Raw genomic sequence first — 25507 nt, forward strand, 5'->3', positions numbered from 1 at the left:
CAGTGAAAAGGGAGGAGCCTGGCAAGGATGACCCCGCGAGGGGTACCCAGGCCCACAAACAAAAGAAATAGGTTCTGCTGACGGTGCCCGAGGAGTGGATGACACGGAAAGTGAGGGCGCTGTGCCCCCGCCCGGGAGATAGCCCGGGCTCCAAGGCGACACGCACAGGGCGTCGCACGCGGGAGCCGGCGGGAGGGGTGGGCGCGAGCGCGCGCAGGGTCTCACGCGGCCCGGAGGCGCGGCGCGCATGCTCAATCAGGCACCTCTCCGGGCGGGGCGGGAGACCCGGCGCTCCGAGGCGGGGGGAGGAGCGCTCGCGCAGCCGCCCCTGACAGGAGCGGGCTCCGCGGCTGCTGCATCGCTCAGCGCCCGGGCCCTGCCGGAGCCGGGTCTAGCATGTGCCGCGGCTCCCCGGCGGCGGTGACGGCGGCTCCTCTGCAGCAACAGCGGCAGCAGCGGCCGCCATGGCCAAGTCCAGCGCGGAGCTCACCCGCGAGCTGCAAGGTACGAGGCTGCGGTGGTCTCTGGGACGCTCCGTCCGGGAGCCTCCCAGCCCTAGTGCGTTACTCTCCGCGGTACACCCCGGTCCCTCCGCCCCTCATGCATCCCGGTTCCAGGGCAGCCCCCTGCCCCTGCATCCCAGCTCGGGGCATCGCTGTCCCCAGAGCATCCTCCGCTGCCCCCTCGCCTCACCCTTCAGGACCTACCTGTCCCAGAGCCTCCCGTCCCGATCTTCAGTGACAGGTGCAGTCCCTTCACGCTCCCTGGGGCTGACTCTCAGCTATCCTGGCCCATCCCTAGGCGAAGCATCCAGTCTCGCCGCCGGAGAGTCCCCTTTCCCCCGCCGGGCGGGGCCAGGCCCGCCCCGCCGGGTGATGGGAGCTGCCCCAGGTCCTGACCGCCTCTGGGCTCAACACCCTCCCTCCTCCCGGCCCCGCCCCGGAACTGGCTCCAAAGAGCCCCTCAAGAAGCCGGGCTGTGCCCAGGCAGTGGGGGCAAAGACGGGAGTCAGGGAAGAGGGCTTGGACTGGAGCTAAAACCGGGAGCAGGGTCTCTGCAGCTCACCTACAACAACCCTCATACCAGCCTGCCCCCTGCTCTCTACCCCACACCCACACCTCAAGGCCTCTCCTGTTTGCCTGGTCCTCAGACTGTTCCAAACCAAGACCGACCCCCCAGCACAGCCACAACCCTGACCCCCAGAGGTGGGAGCACAGGCTAGCGCACGCAGAGACCAGGACTCTCAAGGATACTCAGAGGCATGCTACACTGTGCCCATCTCCCACACCTCCAGAGGCACACAAGCACAGTTGTGAGATGTGTGTACCCACATCTTTACAGAAACTGCACACACACACACACACACACAGGCACGCACGCACGCACACTGGGATATCTGGATGATTCTCCAGCAGATGGATATGGGACTCATTTAAACACTAACTCCTTCCTACCTCCCTACCCCCCACCCACAGGAGAACTGGCTGGCTCTGTGCCCCTTTCACAACTGCAAGTACTGCATACTCATTCACACTTACCCATCCTCAACACAAGCTCCCTGGCATCTTCTTTACACACATAGTAAAAGGCAGACACCACACCAGACCATCAAGCATGTAGTGGGACACCCCCACGCCCCTACACACTGACTCACTCTGTATGGGTTGACAGCTGCTGGAGTGCACGGGTTGGGAAAATCCTTCACACTCTCCCAGAGTGCCACGCAACTACTGTCCCTCAACTCAGGGACAGCAGAAGCCAGAGTTTTTTCCTTAGCACCCCTGCCTTTCTAATAGAAAAAGTTACCCAAGAAGGGAAGATCTCAATTCCTGTTCTTCATCTCTCTCTGATTCTCTCTCCTCCTCTCTGCCCCTGCCCCTGGAGGGCCTTGGGTATGTGGGGGTAGCTAGGGTAAGGGGGGCCCTGAGCAGCCTACTACCCACCTGCAGACAGCATCCGGAGGTGCCTGAGCCAAGGGGCTGTGCTCCAACAACATCGCGTGAAGCTGGAGACAAAGCCCAAGAAGTTCGAGGACCGAGTACTGGTAAGGGACTGGACTGGGGGAAGGAAGGGGGAATCAAGGGCACCTGGGCTGGTAAGGGTAAGGAACCTGGGGGGCAAAGGAGACAGGTGGAGGAGTGCTGAAAAGACATAGCTTGTGGGAGGGGGAGGCTGGACTGGCTGGATGTCCAGGAACCTGGGGCAGGGCATGAGAGAAGCAGGGACTTTCAGAGCAGAAGGCCAGTTGGCAGGGAGTGCACACGGACTGAGGGCGCTGACAGAGCGCAGGGGGACTAGAGCCCAGGAAACTACCATTTGCTGCTGATGCTCTATTTTTCCCCTCTCTGAAGGCCCTGACCTCCTGGCGTCTCCACCTCTTCCCCCTTAAAGTCCCAGCCAAGGTGAGTTGGGCTGATGAGTGGGAGAACACCCAGGGTGCCCTCCTCTGAGCCCAGCAGCCAGGCCCTGACCAGGAGCTGCACATTCCCATGCCCCCACCCCTCAGGTGGAGAGCTCCTTCAATGTCCTAGAGATCCGCGCCTTCAACACGCTCAGTCAGAACCAGGTGAGCACTGGAGCGTGGGCTCCGCTCCTGGGCCAGCAGGAGGAGGGAACCTGTGTCTGAGTCCCTGCCGCTCCCTCTCCCCCAGATCCTAGTGGAGACGGAGCGTGGCATGGTGAGCATGCGGCTGCCATCAGCTGAGAGCGTGGACCAGGTGACACGACATGTGAGCTCTGCCCTCTCCAAGGTCTGCCCTGGCCCTGGGTGAGTGGCAAAGGAGGAGTCTCTCAGGGGTCAGACAATAAAGAAGCCCCCTCCCCCCTCCCTCCTTCCCCTGGTCCTGGGACCCCGTGACACCAAGGAGAAGAGCTCTCATGTCCCCAGTCCTGCTTTTCCTAGGGATCCAGAATCTGTAACAGAGGAAGAATTGAGAGCCGCTTTCCACCCATCTTGGGATGGATTTGTTGTTTTTCCAGGAGTCTAATCCGGCGTGGAAATGCAGACACCCCGGACGGGCCCCGAGACACGTCCCCCAACTCTGAGACTTCCACATCCACCACCCACAGTGTCTGCGGTGAGCAGGGGCAGGCTGGAGGGAAAGGGGGCCTACACCACCCTGCCCCTTGCTCAGAGTCCTCTGTGTATAGGGCTTGAGGCTCCACAGCTCCCAGACCTCGGAGGTTCATGATGCTGCAGGAACCCAAGACACTGGCACATAAAATGACCTTGACCTTTCCTTGAATGCTCCAAGTCTCCTCCCCACCCCCTTAGCCTTTAAGGAGCCAGCCCATCTCCTACCCCACAGGTGGCTTCTCTGAGACCTACGCTGCCCTGTGTGACTACAACGGGCTGCACTGCCGTGAAGAGGTGCAATGGGTGCGTTTGGGTAGGGACCTGGCAGGCGGGCAGGTGGGACCTGGAGGGAGGGGCCACGGAGGAGGGGAGCAGATGCGAGCCAGTTCCACCTCTCCAAGGATGTGGACACCATCTATCATGCCGAGGATAACCGAGAGTTCAATCTTTTGGATTTCAGCCACTTGGAGAGCCGGTAAGTAGACGGGATAGAGACTTAACCCCGCATTCCAGCCTCAGCCCAGCCCTGGCCCTTCTAGCCTCTCCCTTCTGGCCCCACCAAGCCTGGGCTCTGTCTCCCAGCCCCCACACCCACTGCCCTCCACCCATCTAGGCTTCCAACCACCCCATCCTTAGTCTCTTCTTTCCTGCCCCGGTCACCTGCTCACCACTTTCCTGCCCCCATCAATCTTCCCACAGAGACTTGGCCCTAATGGTGGCAGCCCTGGCCTACAACCAATGGTTCACCAAACTCTACTGCAAAGACCTGCGGCTGGTAGGGTCTAGGAGGAATGGGGGACGGGAGAGTAGTGCCCTCTCTGGCTCCTGACCACACGACCCCCTCTGTCCCCAGGGCTCTGAAGTGCTAGAACAGGTGCTACACACCCTGAGCAAGTCGGGGAGCCTTGAAGAGCTGGTGCTGGACAACGCTGGGCTTAAGACGTGAGGCCAGCCTCCTCCTTGGGTAGTGGTGCTCCTTGATGTAGTCTTAGGGTCCCAGAACCTCAGGGCATGATGTAGGCCTCGTGATGTAGAACCATCTCATCCAGCTCCTCACTTTACAGAAGAGGAGACTGAGGCCCAAAGAGGGCACACAGCAAGTCCCACCTAAGCCTCCCGACCCCCAGCTCCACGGCCTTCCCCAGTATCTCCGAGCCCCATCCCCTCCTGCCGTCAGCCGCAGAGCAGACTACTCTGCTCCTGTCTCGAGGACCCGCAGCCGGGCTTTGTCTCAGCACCACTTCCCAGGTACTCCTGAGTGACAGCAGGCTCCCTGCAGGCCCCGAGCTGCTCCTCACCTGTGGGGACCTCTGACCATTGCAGCCCCAGCCAGGCAGGCAGATGGAGGAGGAGGGGAAGCCCAGAGCCTGGGACAAACACATCCTTCCTCCCCTTCCCTGAAGGGACTTTGTCCAGAAGCTGGCCGGGGTGTTTGGGGAGAACGGGAGCTGTGTGCTGCATGCCCTCACTCTGTCCCACAACCCCATCGAGGACAAGGGTGAGCCCCAGCCCTGAATCCTGCCCCCCACCACAATGCAGACCCCCCCAGCCCAGCCCAGAGCCCAACCCAGGGCTGAACAGGGGCTCTCCAACCTGATGCCAGCCCCTATCCCAGTACCTCCATCCTAGACCCCAGGCCCACATTCCACTCAAGCCCCCTGTCTGACTCTGCACTGCCTGCCCCTACTGCCTATCTCTCAGGGAGGCCCTTTTCTCTCTCCACTCCCCAGGTTTCCTCAGTCTGAGCCAGCAGCTCCTCTGCTTCCCCACTGGCCTCACCAAACTGTGCCTGGCCAAGACTGCCATCTCCCCTAGAGGTACTTGCCCCGGGACCCCTGACCTCTGGCCCCTGACCCCTCCCCCCCCCCTCGCTGTACTACCTGGGTATCAAGTCCCAGAGGCCCCACCCATGCACATGGTATCCCAAGGATCACAGAAGGGACAGGAGCACAGCTGGGGAGTGGGGAAGAATTGCATGCAAGGGGGAGAGGTGGGGATGGGGGCCAACCCAGCCCAGTGCCCGCTGTGCTCAGGGCTCCAGGCGCTGGGCCAGACCTTTGGGGCCAACCCGGCCTTTGCCAGCTCTCTCCGGTACCTGGACCTGAGCAAGAACCCTGGGCTGCTCGCCACCGACGAGGCCAACGTGAGTCCACGAACAGCGCCTCAAGTCCCTGCAGAAATACACTCAGGGCCTGGAGTCTCTGCCCTTTAGCCCTGGGGAGGGGAGGGGCTCTGTCACCCCTCCCCCTGCAGCCCCCTCTGTCCTTCCTTCCCAGGCCCTCTACAGTTTCCTGGCCCAGCCCAATGCCCTGGTACACCTGGACCTGGCAGGGACCGACTGCACCATCGACTTGGTGAGGGGTTGGTGATGGGGGAGCCAGCCTGCAGGGACTTGGGGAGGCCAGGGTGGGTCTCTGCCTCACCTTGTACTCTCTGGTCTCTGTACTCTCTTTGAGTACAGAGGTGGGTCAAGCTGGTAGGACGGCTTCAGGTTCAGCAAAATTCCAAAGCGACCCCAAAGCTCACCCCTGTGTGGCACTTTGTGCGCTGCCCAAGGTTGTGCTATAGCTGTGCCTGAAAGCCAGCCTGGATCCATCCCCTGGCTGTGCACCCCAGCGCAGGGCTGAGTCCCCCTGGGGGAAAGGACTCCTTCCCTAACTTGAACCAGCCACCTTATAAGCCTGTGGTGGCCCTGGCTTTAACACATCCACTGCCTATGAGCCTCTCACACCCCTGGGGCCGGACAGGTGGGAGGACACCCACTTTCCACAGAGGGGAAACTGAGGCTTGAAGAGGCTAAGTGAGGCAGGCACAGCGGGCCTTGCACAGACTGACCACAGAGGGTGAAGCGCCAGGACCTCGGTGGGGTTGGAGGAGGGAGTCTTCGCTGCCCCTTGAGATGCGCCCTGTCTCCCCCACAGCTTCTGGGTGCCCTACTTCACGGCTGCTGCTCCCACCTCACCTACCTCAACCTGGCGCGAAACAGCTGCTCCCACAGGTGGGAGCGCAGGGGTGTGGGGAGTGGAGGGGCAAGCCATGGGCACCCCCTCCCTTGCTGACCCCAGACATCTCCACAGGAAGGGCCGGGAGGCGCCCCCAGCCTTCAAGCAGTTCTTCAGCAGCGCCTACACTCTGAGCCACGTCAACCTGTCGGCCACGAGGCTGCCCCTGGAGGCCCTCAGGTCGGGTGGGTGCAGGGTTGGGGGCGTCCGAGGGGGAGCCCTGGGAGAAGGGGCGAAGGGTAAAGGTGGGCCCGCTGACCTTGTTCCCACAGGGCACTGCTCCAGGGCCTGTCCCTCAACAGTCACCTCAGCGATCTGCACCTGGACCTCAGCAGCTGTGAGGTGAGCCCTCCTTCCTCTGCCATTCATCTCTCTGACCTAAGTCAAGCTCTGACTCCATGTTGCCTCTGCACTACCCCTCTGCAGCCCCACAACCTGACCACACCTCCACTCTTTCTAGAGGTCATTTCCAGTCTCCGGTATCCCCTCCCTGACCGCTTGGGGATGGGAAATACCAGGCTTTCCCAGCAGATGGCAGGAACAGGCTGTCTCCAGAGCAGCGGCCCAGAGATTTTTCTGGCAGAAGGAAGGGAAGAGAGCCCTGGGGAAGGATCTGGTGTGGAGAAGGGGCCTCCTGATTTCACACTCGAGACCCGATTTGACCTTGAATCCTGGTGTGACTCCTCTTATCTCTGAGCATTAGAGGGGCCCTATCTTCCACCCCAACCCCTGCCTCCTGCCTCACCCCCACTGTGTCCCTACAGCTCCGCTCAGCTGGAGCCCAGGCTTTGCAGGAGCAGCTGGGGGCTGTCACCTGTGTGGGCAGCCTGGATCTGTCAGACAATGGTGAGTGGGGGCCCCTCCCTTCCTGGGGGCCAGGTGGGGACAGGGGCCTGGAGCCTGGGGGAGAAACCCTCAGATGACTCTTGTGAGACTCAGGTCTCAAGTCCAGGCTTCTCCATCTGCCGGCCAGGGTTCGACTCAGACCTCCTGACACTGGTGCCTGCACTTGGGAAGAACAAGTCTCTCAAGCACCTGTTCCTGGGAAAGAACTTCAACGTCAAGGCCAAGTGAGGCCCCCCTCCCTATACCCACAGACCCCCACTCCATCATCAGCTTATCCTTTTGGCTCACTGTATCACCCCGACCACCTTTCTGCTGCTCCAGTAGCATGACCCCAGCCCCCTCTCCTCCTACTCTGAGTCCCAACTCCCTGCAGGACCCTGGAGGAGATCCTCCACAAGCTGGTACAGCTGATCCAGGAAGAGGACTGTGTGAGTGCCGGGGCCTGGGAGGGGACCTGCAGTGATGGGGGCTGCAGGGACTGGGTCCAACCCCCCACTTGCCAACACAGTCCCTGCAGTCACTGTCGGTGGCAGACTCCCGGCTGAAGCTTCGCACCAGCATCCTCATCAATGCCCTGGGCAGCAACACCTGCCTGGCAAAGGTGGATTTGAGCGGCAATGGCATGGAGGACATCGGGGCCAAGATGCTGTCTAAGGCCCTGCAGATAAACTCCTCCCTCAGGTGGGGCCCACGCCTCGACCCTCTCACCTGGAGCCCCAGCCCTCCCCCAAACACACATACCTGCCCTCCCTGCTGCCTCACTGCTTATACCCCAGTTTCCAGGAGACCCTTAGTCCCAGGACTATCTCTGAGTCAGCCTCATTAACTAGGAAAGGTGGGAGGGCTCCCGGTGGGGCTGTCCCTGCTCCCTAAGAGAGGCCCAGTAGGAGGGGTAACAAGCTGATGCCCACCCTTTCCCCAGAACTATCCTCTGGGATCGGAACAATACATCCGCCCTGGGCTTTCTGGACATTGCGAGGGCCCTGGAGAGGTGAGTAGGCTAGGGCCCTGCCCTAACCAAGCCCCCAGCCTCCCTGTACCTGGATCCAGCCTGAACTTCACAAGCCCCAATCCAGTGCATCTGACCTAATAGCATAGAAACGTTAAGGAGGACCGTGGAGGGACGTGGTCAGCAAGAGGTGGGTGTGGGCAGCAGGAGCCTGCCCTGCCACCTCCTCCCCACCCAGCTGTGCCGCTCTGTCCCACAGCAACCACACGCTGCGCTTCATGTCCTTCCCAGTGAGCGACATCTCCCAAGCCTACCGCAGCGCCCCCGAGCGCACCGAGGACGTCTGGCAGAAGGTGGTGGCCTGAGCGGGGTGGATCCCCGGGGGCAGGGGCCAGCCCGCCTGCCCCGGTCCTGACCCCACCCACCCATCATCTCTAGATCCAGTGGTGCCTGGTGAGGAACAATCACTCCCAGACATGCCCCCAGGAGCAGGCCTTCAGGCTGCAGCAGGGCCTGGTGACCAGCAGCGCCGAGCAAGTAAACGTTTCCCTCCGGGACATGGGGGCGCACGTGGGCATGCGGGGAGCACAGGGGCGATGTGTTGGAGTGCAGGGCGGGGTGGGGAGGGGTCGGGAGAGAGGCATCCTGAGGTGCCTACAGCTGGACTGAGCGTGTGAGAGAGCAAACAGAATGGACATGCAGAACGTGGGCCCCAAACATGAGAGAACATGTGGGCAAACAGCAGGGGTCTCGGACAAGGGGTCCCAGGACTGTGGGAGCTCTGCTGAGCGTTCAAGAATGGCCTCCCAAGAGGGAGGGTATGGGGAGGGAGGAGGGAGGAGGGTTCAGGATGGGGAACACAGGTATACCTGTGTCGATATTTGGCAAAACTAATACAATATTGTAAAGTTTAAAAATAAAATAAAATTAAAAAAAAAAAAAAGAATGGCCTCCCAAGAAGAGGAAGGGACAGGCCATCGGTAGACGTCACCCTTGCCCTGTCAGTGGCAGCACCAGCGACATGGTCCAAGGGAGCCCAGAAATGGGGCACCCAGGGCCCATCTGGGAAGGTGAAGAGGCGGGGGTCCCCCCTGACACTCCTGCCACTGTGCTGCAGATGCTGCAGCGACTGTGTGGACGGGTGCAGGAGGAGGTCCGGGCCCTGAGGCTGTGCCCCCTGGAGCCTGTGCAAGACGAGCTGCTCTACGCCCGGGATCTCATCAAGGATGCCAAGAACTCCCGGGCGGTGAGCATTCTGCAGCCCGGCCCTCCCCCGACAGTCTAGAGAGCACAGGAAGGCCACGTGCCAACCCAGGAGCATCCACCCCCTGCCCCGTGCATCTACCTTCCTAGCCCAGGGCCCCCCAGGGACCCAGTGAGGCCCAATTCTGGCTTTCTGATCAGACCCTGTTCCTTCTCCAGCTATTTCCCAGCCTCTACGAGCTGGGCCACATGCTGGCCAACGACGGGCCTGTGCGGCAGAGGCTGGAGTCAGTGGCCAGTGAGGTGTCCAAGGCTGTGGACAAGGAGCTTCAGGCAAGTCCCGGGGGGAGGAGCCCAGTGCTGACCAAGGCCCTTAGCCGAGGGCAGAGGTCAGCACAGGGGGATTACTGTGGGCAAGAAGGAAGTGCAGAAGACCACCTACATGCCCGCTGCCCCAAGGCATTGTCAGAAAACTGGGCTTGGATGTTTGTTGCTTCTTTCAGCCTTAGCCCCTGAACTCTGACTTCTCCCTCTGGACTCTGATCCTTAGACTGACTCTCCCTTGTCCATGTGTCCATGTGGTAGGATGGCAGGAACACTGACCAGGATGTGGGGAGGCCTGAGTGTCCAAGGCTCTGCTGCTAACCTGCCCTGTGACCTTGATGAGCTAGACATGCTGCAGTCTCTTCCGTTGTGGGGCCAGCCCTGACCTCCTTGGGGCTCTGGCCTCCTTTCGTCCCACACTAGGTGATCCTGGAGTCCATGGTCAGCCTGACGCAGGAATTATGCCCCGTGGCCATGCGGGTGGCCGAAGGGCACAACAAGATGCTGAGCAACGTGGCCGAGCGTGTCACCGTGCCCCGGAACTTCATCCGCGGGGCGCTACTGGAGCAGGCGGGACAGGATATTCAGAACAAGCTGGAGTGAGAGGCAGGGGCGGGGCTGGGACGGGCTGGACTTGGCCTTGAGCACTTAGGGACTCCGGGGCCCAGCTATCAGCAATGAATAATGAATGACAATCTCCATTATAAGAGATGAATCTTTAACCAACTGCAACCTTGCTATTTAGGGTCTGACTGGTCTTTGCCCTAGAAGTGTAAATGCTGAGCTGGGGTTTAGGAGTCCAGACAGTGCACACAGGTGTACACATACACACAGCCGCACACAGACCCCAGGAAGTGACCTCTAGAAACAGAGCACAGCCTCCTCAGAGGTAGGGACAAAGAATACGGGTACATGGACTGCACTGCTTATCCCCCCACATTTTCGTGGCCCCTAGAGCACTCTTTCATTCCAGTCTGGGTACCACCTCTCAAGACAAGGAAACAAAGGAAAATTATAACACAAACCCATGAAATAGGCAAGCTCAAGAAATACTGGTTCCTGCTTTTACAGCAGTTGTTGATGCTGTTCAGTCACTCAGTTGTGTCCAACTCTTTGCAACCCCATGGACTGCAGCACTCCGAGCATCCCTGTCCTTCACTATCTCCTGGAGTTTGCTCAAACTCGTGTCCATTGAGTCAGTGATGCCAGCTAAGGCCAGCAGAATTCACTCAGCAACTCAACTTACCTCTGTCTGTTGCCCTGGAGCTCCAGGGACCTGACCCAGAGCCCCTGTGCTCCTGTTTCCCCTCAGTTCCTTCTCGTCCACCCTCCTCATCCACACACCCCTAGGCTGGAAGGGCTGTGGGTGGAGCTGAGTGGTAGACCCACGGTACCTTGTACAGCAGCTGTGTTTTCCGTGGGCAGCCAGGGCAGTTGGCCCACTCTCTCAGGCATCTGGGAAAGGCTGGGGCAGAGACGCCAAGGTGGGGACGGGGGAGCTGAGTACCTCTCCTTGTGCCCACAGTGAAGTGAAGCTCTCAGTCGTCACCTACTTGACCAACTCCATAGTAGACGAGATCCTGCAGGAGCTATACCACTCCCACAAGAGCCTGGTAAGACTTCTGAGCCTCCACCAGGCCCAGGGAGGCCCTCTACCCCATCCCACATCAACCCACCTGCCCCCCCAACCCTCCCCATCAAGATCCTGGGAGGCAGGCAACCTCCTTGGGATCTTGATCTTCCTTGTTCACACCTGTCCTTCCCTAGGCCCGACACCTGGCCCAGCTAAGAACATTGTCAGATCCACCAGGGGGGCCAGGCCAAGGGCAGGATCTGTCCTCCCGAGGCCGAGGCCGGAACCACGACCACGAGGAGACCACAGATGATGAGCTTGGAACCAACATCGTGAGCACCCCCACTCCCCTCCTTAACCTTGGTCCTGCCCCCGAACCTGCAAACCACCGTCCCTTTCTACGTCCCTGGACTCCACCCTCTACCCCACACTGGGTCTCATCCCCTCACCCGGATCCCACCCAGCCTCTTCCCTTGTCCCATTGCCTCGGCTGCCTGAGGACGGGGAGGCACGATGGACCCGAAAGAGAAGACTTCATGAGGAATGGGAGGCTCCAGGTGAGTCTCCTGGGACTTGCCACCTGGCCCCATCATTCGCCTCCCTCTCTGCAGGACACCATGGCCATCAAAAAGCAGAAACGCTGCCGCAAGATCCGGCCAGTGTCTGCCTTCATTAGTGAGTCTTCCAGCCTCCGAGCTGATGGCACTGATTCTGTTTCTTTTATCTCTGCCTCTCCAACCTGCTCTCTCCCCATCCCTCCTGCTAGTCCCTCTAATGCTGCTGTCCCCACAGGTGGGAGCCCTCAGGACATGGAAAGTCAGCTGGGGAGCCTGGGAATCCCCCCTGGCTGGTTCTCAGGACTCGGGAGCAGCCAGCCCGCAGCTAGTGGTTCCTGGGAAGGTCTCTCCGAGCTGCCCACTCACGGCTATAAACTAAGGCATCAAACACAAGGGCGGCCCCGGCCCCCCAGGACCACCCCTCCAGGACCTGGTCGGCCCAGTGTGAGTCCCTAAGGCCTCACCAGAGGACCAGCTTCACTTAGCAATGCCAGACCAGGGACTCTAGCTCTAGGACACCAATGCCAGAGGTCCTAGCCTTGTGGGATCGGGTGGGGGCCCAGGCAGGCCATGGAACAGAAGAGGGAGCATCCAGATTGGATGGAGCTAGACCTGGTCACAGATAGGAAATCTGCCTGCTGGACAGTGGCAGTTCTCATTTTGGTGAGAGTCAAGAGCTGCCAAGCTTGAGATACCCATGTAGCCTGAAGTCTGTGTTTGCATGGGGTCAGGAGGAGGCAAGGTCAAGTCCCAGGGGGCTGGCCTTGAATAGAGGGGAGGAGGGCTTCCTCACCCAGATAATATATCCTACAGGACTTTCCTCCCAGCAGGCGCCAGTACCTGGGACCCGTCAGGAGAACGGAATGGCCACCCGCCTGGATGAGGGGCTGGAGGACTTCTTCAGCAGAAGAGTCATGGATGAAAGCTCCAGGTGGGGCATCCAGGCACACCCCCAGTTTCAGCAGGCCCCGAGGCCCTAGGAAAGCTCCTGTGTCCACCCACCTCCCAGGGAGGTTTCTCCAGTGGCAGTCTCTCTGGGACATTTCCCCCCACATTCTTTCTTCCCCTCCCAGCCCTTAGTTCCCATATTGTCTGAATCTCCTCAGGACAGCTGGAAGGAATGGGGCTGGAATGAACCACCAGAGTGGGATTGCAGGAGTTGGGGGTTGGGTAGCAGGCCCTGGGATGGGATGACAGTGGCACCAGGCCTGGAGGGGACATGCTGTCACTGTCCTGCACAGATGCCGCAGCCTCTCTCCAGAAGGAACTGGGTCACTTGGAGAGGCTGAGAGGAGGAGGGGACGGCGTCCCTGGGAGGGAAGAGACTGCTGGAGGGTTACAACAGGAAAGTTGAGGACACCATCCCCTGGGAATATGTAGACAGAGTTACGGAGCAGCAGGGAACAGTAGATGAGAGAGAGTGGGGGATTCTGAGAACCACGAACGGCTTCAGCATCTGGCCCTGGGCTCTCCCCACGACTTAGTCACTAACTCTCCCCGACCTTGCCCAGCTACCCCCGGACTCTGAGGACCCTGCGTCCAGGCCTGTCCGAACCGCCACTGCCTCCACTGCAGAAGAAAAGGCGCCGAGGCCTGTTTCACTTTCGCCGGCCCCGGAGCTTCAAGGGGGACAGGGGGCCAGGCTCCCCCACCACCGGGCTCCTCCTCCCTCCTCCCCCACCCCCACCCCCAACTCAGGAGAGCCCCCCCAGCCCGGATCCCCCCAGCCTTGGCAATAACTCCTCCCCCTGCTGGAGCCCTGAGGAGGAAAGCAGCCTCCTCCCTACCTTTGGCGGGAGCCGGGGGCCTTCCTTCCGCAGGAAGACGGTAAGTGAGGCAGGGGCTCTGAGTCCTGGTGCCCACACAACCCATCACCCCAGGCAATTAGTGGCAGGATGCTAGAACTCAGGGATCAGGAGAACTTTGTCATCCTAGGTCTCCACTCCTTGGCTCCTTGGGCTAAGCCTAGTGACCCAGACTCCCAGCATGCAAATGAGGGCAGTGGAAGGACTCCTCAGAGGGCCTGGGTAGGGCTTCCAGACAGGGGACTTGGAGAGGTATGGAGCCCCTTCTCCGTAAGAAACTGCTTCTAAATCTGTAACCTTGTTCCAGGGCACTGAGGGGGCAGAGCCTGGGGAGGGAGGCCAGGCCCCCGGGGCAGCACAGCAGCCGAGGGTCCACGGCGTCGCCCTTCCTGGGTTGGGAAGAGCCAAGGGTTGGAGCTTCGATGGGAAACGAGAGGTGAGGGGAGCCCAGAGTGGCAAACTGGGGGTCCTGCAGGTTCCTGCTTACCACCCTCCCCTCCCCATGGGCCTACCCTCTCTCGTCCCCATGGGCCTGTGGTTCATAGGTCAGTGGAGAGCAGTGCTTTGGAGAGGAAGGTGTGTGCTGTGGCTCTGCCCCTACACTTGGTGCAGAACCCTGGACAAGTCACTTAACCTTCCAGAGCCTCTGTTTCCTTGTAAAGTGTGTGGCCCTCAAAATACTTAACCTCTAGAGCGGCTTCCCAAATTTTAGTGACTTGATCACCAGCTTTATGACTGCTTTAACCTTATACCACATACCATTTACATAATATTTTTATTGAAATCAACTCACCTTTTTAAACTCAGTCTGGACCTAAGCATTATCATCTTTTAAAATCACAGGCTTGTACTAGTCATGTTTTTTCTACGACACATAAAATAAACACATATTAAAATAACAGTATATTCATTCACGTAAACCATTTGTTATGTCCCCGAGGGGTGGTATGGGTATCATTCTTTGAGGAAAAGAGTCTGAGTGTCTAGGGACCAATAACATGAGATGCTAGAGCAGAAGCCCCTTGCTAACCGCAGTCCCCACACAGAAGAGACTTTTTTATGACCTGACTCAGCTGTCCTTTCAGGGCACAGGCCCAGACCTGGAGGGCAGCGTCCAGGCTTGGCAGAAACGGCGTTCTTCAGATGACGCAGGTAAGAATGGGCGCCCTCACTTCCTTCCTTTGACCCCTCTCTCAGCCCAACCCAACATGCATTTCCCCCCTCTCCCTTTCCCACCCTCTCCTTCCACTCCAGGGCCTGGAGCCTGGAAGCCCCCGCCACCCGCCCAAAGCACCAAGCCGAGCTTCAGTGCCATGCGCCGAGCAGAGGCCACGTGGCACATAGGTATGGAAAGCCTCTTTCCTGGCAGCAGCTCTGAAGGCCCGAGTGTGTCCAGACAGACAAGCCAGTCAAGGCGGGGCAGTACAATATCAACATTGTGAAGATGCTTCAGGGTATTTACAAAACTACATCCAAAAGAAAGGCCCCACGGAACAAAAGTGCTTTGCCAGGCTGAGCCAACAGGAACAAAACTGTGTGGATGGTCGTGGGGAATTCTCTAGAGCAGGGGCCATCAGCAGAATGGTACTCTCCATAAAGAAGGCCTCTCTGTGTACCTCAGCTGGAGAAATGGTGGGCAGTACCAACCAGGTCCACCTCAAACATTCCAGTCTCCTCCACAAAGAGCTCACCAGACCATCCTCTGCCCACACAGAAAGGTGCCAACCAGAAGGGGCAAGAGCCCCCCGCCTTGGGGGTCAGACACCCTGGGCGTTCGATTGGGCTCAGCCACCACCTATAGTGTTGACCTCAAACAAGTTATTTACCTTCCAGAATAAAGAGTGGGGGATTATAGTGTGACACCTCCCTTCTGCTGGGTTCAGAGCACCTTTCATTTAGGGAGCCGCTAACAGAAAACCAGTCAGCTTGGCATCATTCTCAGTTCCCACAGGCCTGGAATGTGACCCTCCAACAATACTGACAGGGACAAATCTCCCTGGAGAGGTTGACACTCCCTTCCTTCCTCCACTCCCACCCCAGGACTAGGGCGTGAGGGTGCCCTGCAGAGCTAGGCTGGCCTGAGGCTTGGCAATGCCTGGGCACCTGCCCCATCCTCCAAGGCCAACACATCATGTGGAACATCTTCCCTGATGATCCTGTCCCATAAGCAGGCTAGTTAAGACACCCGAAGATGGGTTCCAGCTTTCATTTAGGAGACCACGGTTGTGGGGGCTGGGGGGAGCACCCCGTCCCCCCCACACACACCTACTGCCAGCACCCTCCAGGTCTTCCTTACCTGCACCTCACAGATACACACACAGACAATCCCATCCATGTAACGTATCCTTGGGTCTGGAGTGCATAAAGCCACAAGGCGGGGCTAGGGTGCAATGAGAATGCCAGGCACCTCTCCTTCAGATTCACCACCTAAATCAGACTGGCAGAGAGTCCTAGGAAGGCCAGGCTGCAGCCTTGGCAGGGCCCCGGGGCACTGCAGCCCTGGATGGGCAACCATGCCTGTGAACCCAGCAGGCCCCAGACCCTGGCTCTGTCCCTGCTCTTCAAGAGGGTCAGCCCGAGCTCCCTGCAGAGGTGACAGGCTCAGGAGGATCCTGGGGACCAAGGGCTAAGGAAACTGGAGAGCAGAAGGAGACATCCAAGGCAGAGATGTAGGAGCAGAGGGGCTTGGAGGGGAAAGTCCTGGCGTCCAGGGCTTTACAGGGGCAGGGGACTGGGAGGGCTATGCAAGAATGTCTTTTCCTGCAGTTTCTCCTCTCTTCCCATCCCCCAGCTGAGGAGAGCGCCCCCAACCATGGCTGCCAGAGCCCCAGCCCAGCCTCCCAAGATGGAGAGGAGGAAAAGGAGGGGGCTGTCTTCCCAGAGAGGACGGTTTCTACCAGGAATGCTAAGGTGAGAGCCAGCAAGGCTGTGGGGAGGGACCTTTGATGAAGCAAAAGGACAATCTAACTGACCCAGCTTCCTTCTTTGCCAGCTGCAGGACCCTCCATTAACTCTGAAGCCCCCAAAGCCCGTGGCTGTGCCCAGGGGCCGCCGGCCCCCACAGGAGCCAGGGGGCCGGGAGGAGGTCGAGACTGGGGGTGCAGCCCCAGGAATGAACAAACCCCGGCTGCAGCTGGGCTCACAGCAAGACCAAGAGGAGCCTGAGATCCAAGGTGCGCCACCTGCTAGAGGGGCTGGGGCACCTCTGGGGCCTCGCTGCCCCTCCCCTCGGGTCTCTTCCTGGGCACAGGATGAGTGGCAGACAACCAGGAGCCATGGCCTGGTTGAGCGCCCAGCCCGGGAGCCCCACTCACATGCTAGGCCTGCCTTGACTGTCATTGCAGGGCCCCCAGATCCAGGTCGCCGGACTGCCCCCCTGAAGCCTAAGCGGACACGGCGGGCGCAATCCTGTGACAAGCTGGAACCTGACAGAAGACAGCCCCCTGACCCCACAGGTGCCAGAGGGGCGGTGAGAGGGTGGTCCCCCTGCCCACCCATCCATCTGATGCAGTGCCCCCGCACGGGGCGGCTGGCTCTCCTTGCTGGGGAGACAGGGTTCCCTGGATTTTCCCAGCAGGAACCAGCGAGCCGGGAACAGACTGACAGTCGCTACGGCACCCTCCCCAGCCCTCCTCTCGACATGTGCCTCACAAGGACTCCGACCCCCACCCGCCCCCACACCCCCAAGCCCCTCTGCCAGCCCCTGTCCCAGGGGTGCAGGATGAGGCATGGGGGACCAGAAGTCAGGGAGCAGCCTGGAGAGAGGGAGGCTCTGCTGGCTTTGCAGATCTCCTCTCCTGGGAGGGCAGATCTGTCTCTCTATCCCCAGGGGCTCTCTCTCCACTTGTATAGAATAAAAAAACAAAATCACTGCCTGCCTGAGTCTCTGTTGCCTTCCTCATTCTCTGCTCCCATTCCCCACCAGCTGCTCCCCTTCCCTCAAGCCCCCACAGTGGAAAAGTGGGGACCATCCCCCCAGAGATGGGGCTAGAGCTCTAAGGGAAGAGGCAGGAAAGACTGCTGAGAGCTGCTGGGTGGGAGGGGACGCAGAAGCCCCCAGGCAGTGGGGTGTCATTTGCAGGGTCTGGGCTGAAAGCTGGCTGCAGAAGAGGCCAAGGTGGCAGAAAGCAGCATCAGTGTGTGTTGGGCTTTGCGGAGGTACAGTGGGACTGGGGAGGTCCTGGTGTCCCAGGAGGAGATTGGGAGCAGTATGCTATGTGTGTGTGCGCGTGTGTGCTTATGTACAGGCAGGCTCACTAATGGTGGAATTAAATGGTGATATGTCATCCCGGGGGCACCATCAGTAGTCTGAAATCTCAATAGTAGAGTGGCCTGCAGGTGAGCAGAAGTGCCTGTAGCGAGAGAAGATCAATGATTAAAATTAATTGTTTCCTATCAGTGTACTGACAAATGCTAGCTTGGCATCCAAGATGCTGCTCAAGAGCCTCTTCCTCTGTGAAGCCCTTCCTGATGCCTTCCCCTGACTCATCCAAATTGAGCCCTTCCTCCTGTGGCCCATTTCCTCCTCAATAGATCCATACTTTTTGCCTGTCATATCTCAATGCATTTGTTCTGATCATCTCTGTGGGATTTTTGTTCTATATGCACACACCTCCCTGAGGGGCAGGAGCTGTGTCTTAGTCCCCAGTGTAGCCCCAACCCCTGGCACAGTGCCTGGCACCCAAGAGATGCTCAATAAATTATTGCCACCTTAATACATGAGCGGCTTTGGGGATGGAAAGTGAAGTGCCCTGGTGACCCTTCTGTTGTACTCATCCAGACCACCATGTTTCCAAATGTCTTCACGTGCAGCATCCAGACAATTGCTCCTTTCCCCTTGCCTCACCAGGGAATGACTAATGTCTTGTTTGCTCAAGATCAGTGCATGGCACGGCCCCTCCCACAGGATGTGGCCATATGGGCTGAATCTCGGGGTTGGGGGTAGTTACGGGCACCAGGAAGATGCCTTCGGAATCAGTCCAGCATATCTCCACACTGGGAAACCCCTATCTTCAGGAGGCTTCGTGACCGGGATGTGACACTGTGTGCTATTAAGCAATTGTGTCCGTTTCCTTGTCTCCCTGTTAAAAGGTGGAACTTTGATTTCTAAAACCTACAAGGCTCAGCATGATATGTAATGGTCTTTAAGGGACACGTGAAGATCTCCATTCTGTTGTATTCAGGTTGGTGGGCGTGGATGAGGGTATGTGTGTGTGTGTGTGTGACAAGTATAGCCCCGTGTTCTTCCGTATGTGACTGCAAATGTCCTTAACAAATGTGATGTGGAGAGCGACGTGAGACCGGGTGTGTCTCCCTGTGTGCATCCCCAAGGCTGAAACTGTCATGGTGTCATGGTGAGTTTATGTGCTGGCACCTGTTCGTGTCAAGACTGTGTGTGAGCCTGCGAGTCGTGGGTGCGTATGTCTCCATCGCCTCCCGGCGTGAATGTGTGTGTGTGCATGCACCACCGCAGTGTGTGCCTCTCTGTGATGCTGGGTGTGGGTGTGGCAGGAGGGGAAGATGTATGTCACTGTGTCTGCGGGGGTCCTGCCTCTGAGCCACCCTCAGCCCGCCCTCCTCCCCTGGCTCCGTGGCTCCTTCCCAACCAGTGGCCCTGCCCCCCTTCTCCCTCCCAACCGGTCTGTGCAAGTGGGGGGAGCTGGTGCTTCGGCCCCCCCACCCCTCCCCATCCAGGCCCCATAAATAGCACCAGAGCCGGAGCCGGAGCCAGCGCCAGCGGCTGGAGCAGCAAGGGAGTCAGGGCCAGGGCCAGAGAGCCGGAGAGAGGAGCCCCCGACTAGAGCCCAGGTGAGCCCACCCTTCATCCCTCGCCCAGCCCCAGCCCAGCCCAAGCCTGGCCCAGTCTCCATAACAACATTGCCCCCGGCCCCCAGAGAGGTCTCCAGTCCTGCCCAATACCCTCACCATCACATGCTCCTGCCCGACTCAGGGGATCTGTGAGAACTGGGAGATTTGTGGCTAGAAGGCAGAGCCCACCCCCGCTAACCCAGACCCTCCCTCACATACCCAGAAGGGCACACACTGTGGGGAGCGGGTACTCAGCCAGGGAAGGGTCCCAGTTCTGAGGGACGTACAGGAACTGTCACAGCCTCCTGAAGACAGACACCCGACTAGGGGATAGACACGGGGTGGGGGCATCCAGACACACCAACGCACACTTGCCGGGGAAGCACAACATGAGATCAGACAGCCTCACCCTGAGAAGTGGACAGACACAGAGAGACGGATGGACCAGCCGTGAACTCGGGCCAGTGTACCCCTGCATGCTGCTGCCCGAAGCTCAGTACCACTGTTGGGGGAGGGTGGCGTGCGTGCATCCCACGGGCAGCATGGAGGGGGCCGAGGCTCCCCAAAAATCCTGTCGCTAAGAGACAGTGCCAGTGCTGCCAAGAAGTGTGAGAACAAGGGAGGTGGGGAGGAAAGCCAGTGTTGTCATAGTGGGAGCCACTGCCAGGAACCTAGAGAAGCTTTCAGCAGGGGCCGAGCTCTGCTGCTCATTCTGCAAGCCCACCACCCCTCCCTTTCCATCAGCCAACCAGAAGGTGAGTCGGGGGAGGTGGATGGGGACAGCCCTGCAGGGCACTTTCCAACCTGTCTCCTCCTGCCCACTGCAGCCTCCGTTCCTGACCCTCCTCTTCAGACTTGCCGGGGCCCCTCCACTCCCCTCCCCACCCCCTTGCCCCAGTTCAGCTTCCTCAAGCCAAGACTGAGTGCAGCGCTGGCTTAAACATCAGTCAGGAAATAGCAGAAGGTGCTGATATAGCAGAAAGTGTGGATCAATCGATTGCCTAGGAACCAAGGCTGCCAGGAACCTCCAAGCCCTCTCCAGCCCCATCCACGCATACAAGGCCAGCAGGGGTGACAAGAGCACTCACTGGGCTGTGCCGGAGTGAGAGGCTCAGAGCTCAGGGGAAGCCGAGTGAGGTCAGGGGGAAGAAGATCCATGAGATGCCAGGGCCTTGGGAAGCAGGGTAAGGGGGTGGGGCCCAGGCTCCCAGAGACAGACCCCTCCTCTGGCAGGTGTCCCCCTTCCAGTGGCCAGTGTCTGCTCTGTCCCCACAGAGACATGTCCGACCCAGAGATGGCCTGGGTGCCCGAGCCCCCAGCCATGACACTGGGGGCCTCAAGAGTGGAGCTGCGGGTGTCCTGCCACGGCCTCCTCGACCGAGACACACTCACCAAGCCCCACCCCTGTGTGCTGCTCAAGCTCCACTCCGATGAGCAGTGGGTGGAGGTGAGAGTGGCTGGCCTCTCCTTCACGGACCTCCGGGACGCAAAGGAAGGAGGCTGGGTGGGGGCAGCCACGAGGGATGGTCAGGACTCTCAGGGGCCTCTTCCAGTCTGTGTGGGTAACCATAGAGATGCGGGTGCCATCGTTACACACACAAAGCATTTCACAGGGACCAAAGCTCACAGGGTCCTATGGGGTCCTGAGATGGCCCCCAAAGGCAGTGGCACTGCTTCCAACTATGAGAGCCCCTGATGGCTGATGGTCCTAGGGGCAGGCAGCACCCTAAGCTTGGGGTTCAGCCCAGGGAGGGAGGAGCCAGTCTCTGGGGCATGGGAACCTGAGGAAAGCTGGCAAGACCGGGGGCGGTCCGGGACAGAGCAAAGCAGCCCGGGTTCCCAGAGGTGGGCTCCCCTCCTGCCGCAGGTGGAGCGCACAGAGGTGCTGCGCTCCTGCTCCAGCCCCGTCTTCTCCCGCGTACTGGCCCTGGAGTACTTCTTCGAGGAGAAGCAGCCCCTGCAGTTCCATGTGTTTGACGCCGAGGACGGATCCACCAGTCCCCGCAACGACACCTTCCTCGGCTCCACCGAGTGCACCCTGGGGCAGGTCTGCATTCTCACCCCCACCCCTACCCCCACCCCCACGGTTCTTCCTCCGGAGGCCAGAAGAAGACAGAATAAGCTGTGGAGTTAGTTCAGTGGGGGGGGTTGGACCCCATCTCCACCATTCACCCGCTGTGCAGCCTTGGGCTAGATATCTAACCTCTCTGAGTCTTAGTGTCCTCATCTAAACAATGGGGGGTCACAGTGCAGATCTCTTAAGGTTGCTATGGAAATTAAGTCCAGTTCTAGCCCAAGTGCAACCCCTGTGAGCGATCAAAGGGCGCTTATTGCCCTGTCCCTTGTACCCTGGCCAAAGCAGGTGGGGATGTCACAGCTGGGTCTCCCTCCACCTCCATCCCCAGATCGTGTCACAAACCAAGGTCACTAAGCCTCTGCTACTGAAGAATGGGAAGAACGCGGGCAAGTCCACCATCACGGTAGGCCAGGTCACCGGTACTCACCCTTGGGCAGGGCATTCAACACCCCTGCAGGGACAACCATGGTGACATCCTGCCCCCAGGGCTGGCCCCCACCCAAGGGATGGGGCCTTTGTGGGGGTGGCGTGGGGTAATCCTGCCACTCGTGTCCCCCTTGCAGATTGTGGCCGAAGAGGTGTCTGGCACCAATGACTACGTGCAGCTCACCTTCAGAGCCCACAAGCTGGACAACAAGGTTGGAACCCCAGAGTTTAGGACCCCATCTCCACTGTTAGGTAGCCTAGGCCTCGGGGTTAGGCGCCTCCCTTTCAGACCTCACCAGGCTCAGGGGCCCTTTCCCCCATGTCTCCAGGACCTGTTCAGCAAGTCTGACCCTTTCATGGAGATCTATAAGACCAACGGGGACCAGAGCAACCAGCTGGTCTGGAGAACGGAGGTGGGTGCCTGAGGCCGTGGGGAAGGCAGGAGGAAGGGCAGAATGGGTGAACCTAGACCGGGGGTGACCAGCTCTCTGTGCCACTCCAAGGTGGTGAAGAACAATCTGAACCCCAGCTGGGAGCCGTTCCGTCTGTCCCTGCACTCCCTGTGCAGCTGTGATGTCCACCGGCCTCTCAAGGTGAGGCCCCACGAGTAAGGGCAGCCTGGTAGAGCAGCCAGCCTCTGCCCGAGACCGTCCACCTGAGGGTGCAGGCCCCTCCCTCTCCCTCTTTCCCACTGTGGGATAAAGAACCAGTCACAGCTCAATGTTCCTATATCAATGGTCCTTCTATCAGAGGCCAAGTCCCAACTAGACCGAGCCAAAGGATTAAGTTCAGCAAGTGGCTTCTCTGGACAGGTTGAGGACATCTGTTTGGGCCTAGTGACTGTTAGGGCTCTACTTCCCTGAGTCCCTCCTCCTGCCCCCACTGAACCACTGCAAAGCCTCTCTGATCCTGACCACCCATCCCCCTTTCCCCTTGTCTTTTCAGTTCCTGGTATATGACTATGACTCCAGTGGGAAGCATGACTTCATTGGCGAGTTCACCAGCACCTTCCAGGAGATGCAGGAAGGAACAGCAAACCCTGGGCAGGAGGTACTGCAAAGACCACCCCCTCTCCCCAAGAATCCCACCAAGATCCCTGGGAAAATCCTGAAGGAGATGCTGAAGAGCCCCTCACACACAATAGGAGGTGGAGAGGGTGGGAAACTCAGGGCTCAGCCTAAGGACTGAGCCATGAGGGTTCTGCTCTGGGAGGCTCCACTGCAAGGGGGAGGAAAGGTCATATGATGAGACCCTGGGCTTGTGGGGTATGTGGGGTCTAGATGCAGTGGGACTGTATCAACCCCAAATACCGGGACAAGAAGAAGCATTACAAGAGCTCGGGGACCGTAGTGCTGGCCCAGTGCACGGTAAGTTCCAGTGCCCATCTCAAGCCCTTTCCCACCCCCTACAACCCCCATGGCAACCTCAGATTCAGCCTTGCCCTCATTACAAAGAGCATTTCCCTGCTTCTGGAAACTGAGAACCCTTGTCCTATCCACCACCAACTTCAACCTCAAAAACTCTGGCCCCTCCATTTCCCCTGCAGAAGCCCCACCCAGCTCCCTCCTCAAGGGACCAGCATTCCACCTTATCTGCCCTCTCCCCACCAGGTGGAGAAGGTGCACACCTTCCTGGACTACATCATGGGGGGCTGCCAGATCAGCTTCACGGTAAAGGCCTGGGGGAGGGGACGCAGCCAAGGGGGAGGGGCCAGGCCCTAGTGGACAGAGGAGCCCAGAATCCACACTGCCCTTACTTGGACCTCTAATGAGCCTTAGCGTGGTCAGCTTGCTCCCCTCACCCGACTCCAAGATGAGGCTACCTGGGGGCTTGCTCAGATTCACCTTAGTCCTCCCTACAGAACCCAGCTCTGGCCTAGCCTCCCTGGTGGTCTCATGGATGCAGCATATCCTCTCCCTATCTCCACCAGGTGGCAATCGACTTCACGGCCTCCAATGGGGACCCAAGGAGCAGCCAGTCCCTGCACTGCCTGAGCCCCCGCCAGCCCAACCACTACCTGCAGGCCCTGCGTGCAGTGGGAGGCATCTGCCAGGACTACGACAGGTAGCAGGAGATGGGGTGGGGGATGGGCAGGGATGCCTTGCCCGATGGGCCCCCATAGCCTTTTCTCCTCCCCAGTGACAAGCGGTTCCCAGCGTTTGGCTTTGGAGCTCGAATTCCACCCAACTTCGAGGTAGGCTGGGCAAGGATAGGAGAGGAGATGCTGGGAGACTCAGACAGGAAGGAAAAACATCCTCTGGCTGGCCTCGCCTTCCCCTCACAGGTGTCCCATGACTTTGCTATCAACTTTGACCCGGAAAATCCTGAATGTGAAGGTAAGAGAGGAGATTCCCACCAGCCCTGCCTCCCTTCATACAGCTTGCTGCCCACTCCTGTGCACCCCATGCAGGAGCACAGACTCCATTCCCACGGGCCCAGCTCCCTGCCCCTTCATGCTTCCAGTGTCTGCCTGCATTTGGTAAGACTTTCAGCCCCTGACCAGATATCTGCCCACCCAACTCTACCAGCACCTGAACCATCCAACTCTCCTGCTTAGTGAGGATCATGGTAGCAGGGCAGTCCTGAGACAAGGAAATGCCTCCTTACTTTAGGGAGTCTGAAAGAGCTCCCTGCTAATCTCTGCCCTCTCACCTCTTTGCCCACAGAGATCTCGGGGGTCATTGCCTCCTACCGCCGTTGCCTGCCCCAGATCCAGCTCTATGGCCCCACCAACGTGGCCCCCATCATCAACCGCGTGGCGGGACCAGCTCAGCGGGAGCAGAGCACTGGCCAAGCCACGGTTAGGTGTCCTGGGGGTGGAGCTGGGGGTGGGGGCGGGGGCGGGGGCGCCAAGGCCGCAGAGCTGACCCTTCCCCCACTCTGTCTGTCCTCAGAAGTACTCGGTGCTGTTGGTGCTCACGGACGGTGTGGTGAGCGACATGGCTGAGACCCGCACTGCCATCGTGCGCGCCTCCCGCCTGCCCATGTCCATCATCATTGTGGGCGTGGGCAATGCCGATTTCTCTGACATGAGGCTGCTGGACGGCGACGATGGTACCTTGCGTTGCCCCCGAGGGGTGCCCGCGGCTCGCGACATCGTCCAGTTCGTGCCGTTCCGGGACTTTAAGGATGTGAGTGCCCGGAGCCCCCTCCCGGCTGAAGGGCTCCTCAGCTCCTCCTGCCCTCCAGATCTGACCCATCTCTCCCACCTGATTGAAGTCCCAAGAAAGAGCCGAATCCAGCTGGCCACCCGAAGCCCCGCCCCCCACCTGAGCCCCGCCTTCTCTCACTCTACCTCCCCTAACCACTTCCTCACCCTAACCCCGACCCAGGCCTCACCCTCTGCGCTAGCAAAGTGTGTCCTGGCCGAGGTGCCCCGGCAGGTGGTGGAGTACTACGCCAGCCAGGGCATCAGCCCCGGGGCTCCCAGGCCCTGCACGCCAGCCATGACCCCCAGCCCTAGCCCATGACCGCCGACAACCTGACGGACACTCCCTGTCTTTCAGTGAGTCCTGGGACACTAGAGGTTGGGGCTTGGTGGAGTCCATCTGGGCTGGGTGTGTGGTGTAGAAGAGGGTGCTTATGACTATCCCACTCTCCCCCAGGTGCCTGTTCTGACCCTTGTGACTCAAGAGACCATGCCTCTCCCTCTTGGACCAGGTGTGCCCTCTGGGTCCCGGAAGTGAGTGGTGAGCCCCACCCCATCTCTTCAAGCCCCAGACCCCTCAGCCTCATGTCCCCTCAGTGATTTTCTTCAGTGATCCTGACTTTCTGGCCATTAATAAAGGAAAGCGCTCCTAGCACCTCAGCTGTACCTATCGTGTGTCAGATGCCCACTGGGCCGTCCATAGCACCCTACAC

The 25507-nt window shown here is 59.5% G+C and overlaps 2 protein-coding genes across 15 annotated transcripts; both read left to right on the plus strand.

The window, feature by feature from the left end:
* The first annotated feature begins 278 nt into the window (after positions 1-278).
* CARMIL3 (capping protein regulator and myosin 1 linker 3) lies at positions 279-17210 on the plus strand. Of its 10 annotated transcripts, none has more exons than XM_086322472.1 (40): positions 279-504; positions 1950-2044; positions 2352-2402; positions 2507-2566; positions 2652-2767; positions 2980-3077; positions 3309-3379; positions 3478-3551; positions 3776-3851; positions 3930-4018; positions 4480-4574; positions 4807-4893; positions 5110-5219; positions 5353-5430; positions 5998-6074; positions 6154-6258; positions 6351-6420; positions 6843-6924; positions 7052-7148; positions 7298-7352; positions 7433-7605; positions 7847-7915; positions 8133-8226; positions 8312-8410; positions 8991-9119; positions 9296-9409; positions 9824-9999; positions 10926-11013; positions 11168-11305; positions 11585-11648; positions 11766-11974; positions 12358-12461; positions 13042-13357; positions 13643-13771; positions 14421-14487; positions 14590-14679; positions 16127-16245; positions 16328-16508; positions 16680-16790; positions 16910-17210. In XM_086322472.1, the coding sequence occupies exons 1-40, from the start codon at positions 465-467 to the stop codon at positions 16936-16938; spliced, it is 4125 nt and encodes a 1374-aa protein (XP_086178598.1). In that variant the 5' UTR covers positions 279-464; the 3' UTR covers positions 16939-17210. The 10 variants fall into 10 exon arrangements, with proteins under 10 accessions (XP_086178598.1, XP_086178599.1, XP_086178603.1 ...); XM_086322473.1 differs by having other exon boundaries at positions 16913-17210; XM_086322477.1 differs by having other exon boundaries at positions 16334-16508.
* Positions 17211-19064: 1854 nt separating this feature from the next.
* CPNE6 (copine 6) lies at positions 19065-25454 on the plus strand. 5 transcript variants are annotated; one of them, XR_015133735.1, is made up of 17 exons: positions 19065-19143; positions 20419-20590; positions 21011-21190; positions 21549-21623; positions 21784-21858; positions 21976-22059; positions 22150-22239; positions 22592-22696; positions 22927-23013; positions 23257-23316; positions 23577-23710; positions 23786-23840; positions 23931-24125; positions 24313-24446; positions 24541-24777; positions 24979-25151; positions 25252-25454. XR_015133735.1 is itself a non-coding variant. In XM_086319007.1 (17 exons), exons 2-16 carry the CDS (start codon positions 20423-20425, stop codon positions 25114-25116), a joined length of 1674 nt encoding a protein of 557 aa, XP_086175133.1. In that variant the 5' UTR covers positions 19065-19898; positions 20419-20422; the 3' UTR covers positions 25117-25151; positions 25252-25454. The 5 variants fall into 5 exon arrangements, 4 of the variants coding, with proteins under 4 accessions (XP_086175133.1, XP_086175132.1, XP_086175134.1 ...); XM_086319007.1 differs by having other exon boundaries at positions 19065-19898; positions 23931-23982; XM_086319006.1 differs by having other exon boundaries at positions 23931-23982.
* Positions 25455-25507: the final 53 nt, after the last annotated feature.

Source organism: Bos grunniens, chromosome 10 (assembly GCF_055505025.1).
Source record: "Bos grunniens cultivar Pamir isolate PY7600 chromosome 10, Bosgru_T2T1.0, whole genome shotgun sequence".
Lineage (NCBI taxonomy): Eukaryota > Metazoa > Chordata > Mammalia > Artiodactyla > Bovidae > Bos > Bos grunniens.

What these genes read in the sequence shown, in the direction of transcription:
- CARMIL3 (XM_086322471.1), top strand. Translation starts at nt 465, where the DNA reads ATGGCCAAGTCCAGCGCGGAGCTCACCCGCGAGCTGCAAG. An exon ending in TTCAGCCACTTGGAGAGCCG is followed by an intron (nt 3,552 to 3,775) that starts GTAAGTAGACGG and finishes ATCTTCCCACAG; the next exon opens with AGACTTGGCCCTAATGGTGG. An exon ending in AGAGGCCACGTGGCACATAG is followed by an intron (nt 14,680 to 16,126) that starts GTATGGAAAGCC and finishes CCCATCCCCCAG; the next exon opens with CTGAGGAGAGCGCCCCCAAC.
- CPNE6 (XM_086319007.1), top strand. Translation starts at nt 20,423, where the DNA reads ATGTCCGACCCAGAGATGGCCTGGGTGCCCGAGCCCCCAGCCATGACA. An exon ending in CCGAGTGCACCCTGGGGCAG is followed by an intron (nt 21,191 to 21,548) that starts GTCTGCATTCTC and finishes CTCCATCCCCAG; the next exon opens with ATCGTGTCACAAACCAAGGT. An exon ending in CAGCAAACCCTGGGCAGGAG is followed by an intron (nt 22,697 to 22,926) that starts GTACTGCAAAGA and finishes TGTGGGGTCTAG; the next exon opens with ATGCAGTGGGACTGTATCAA.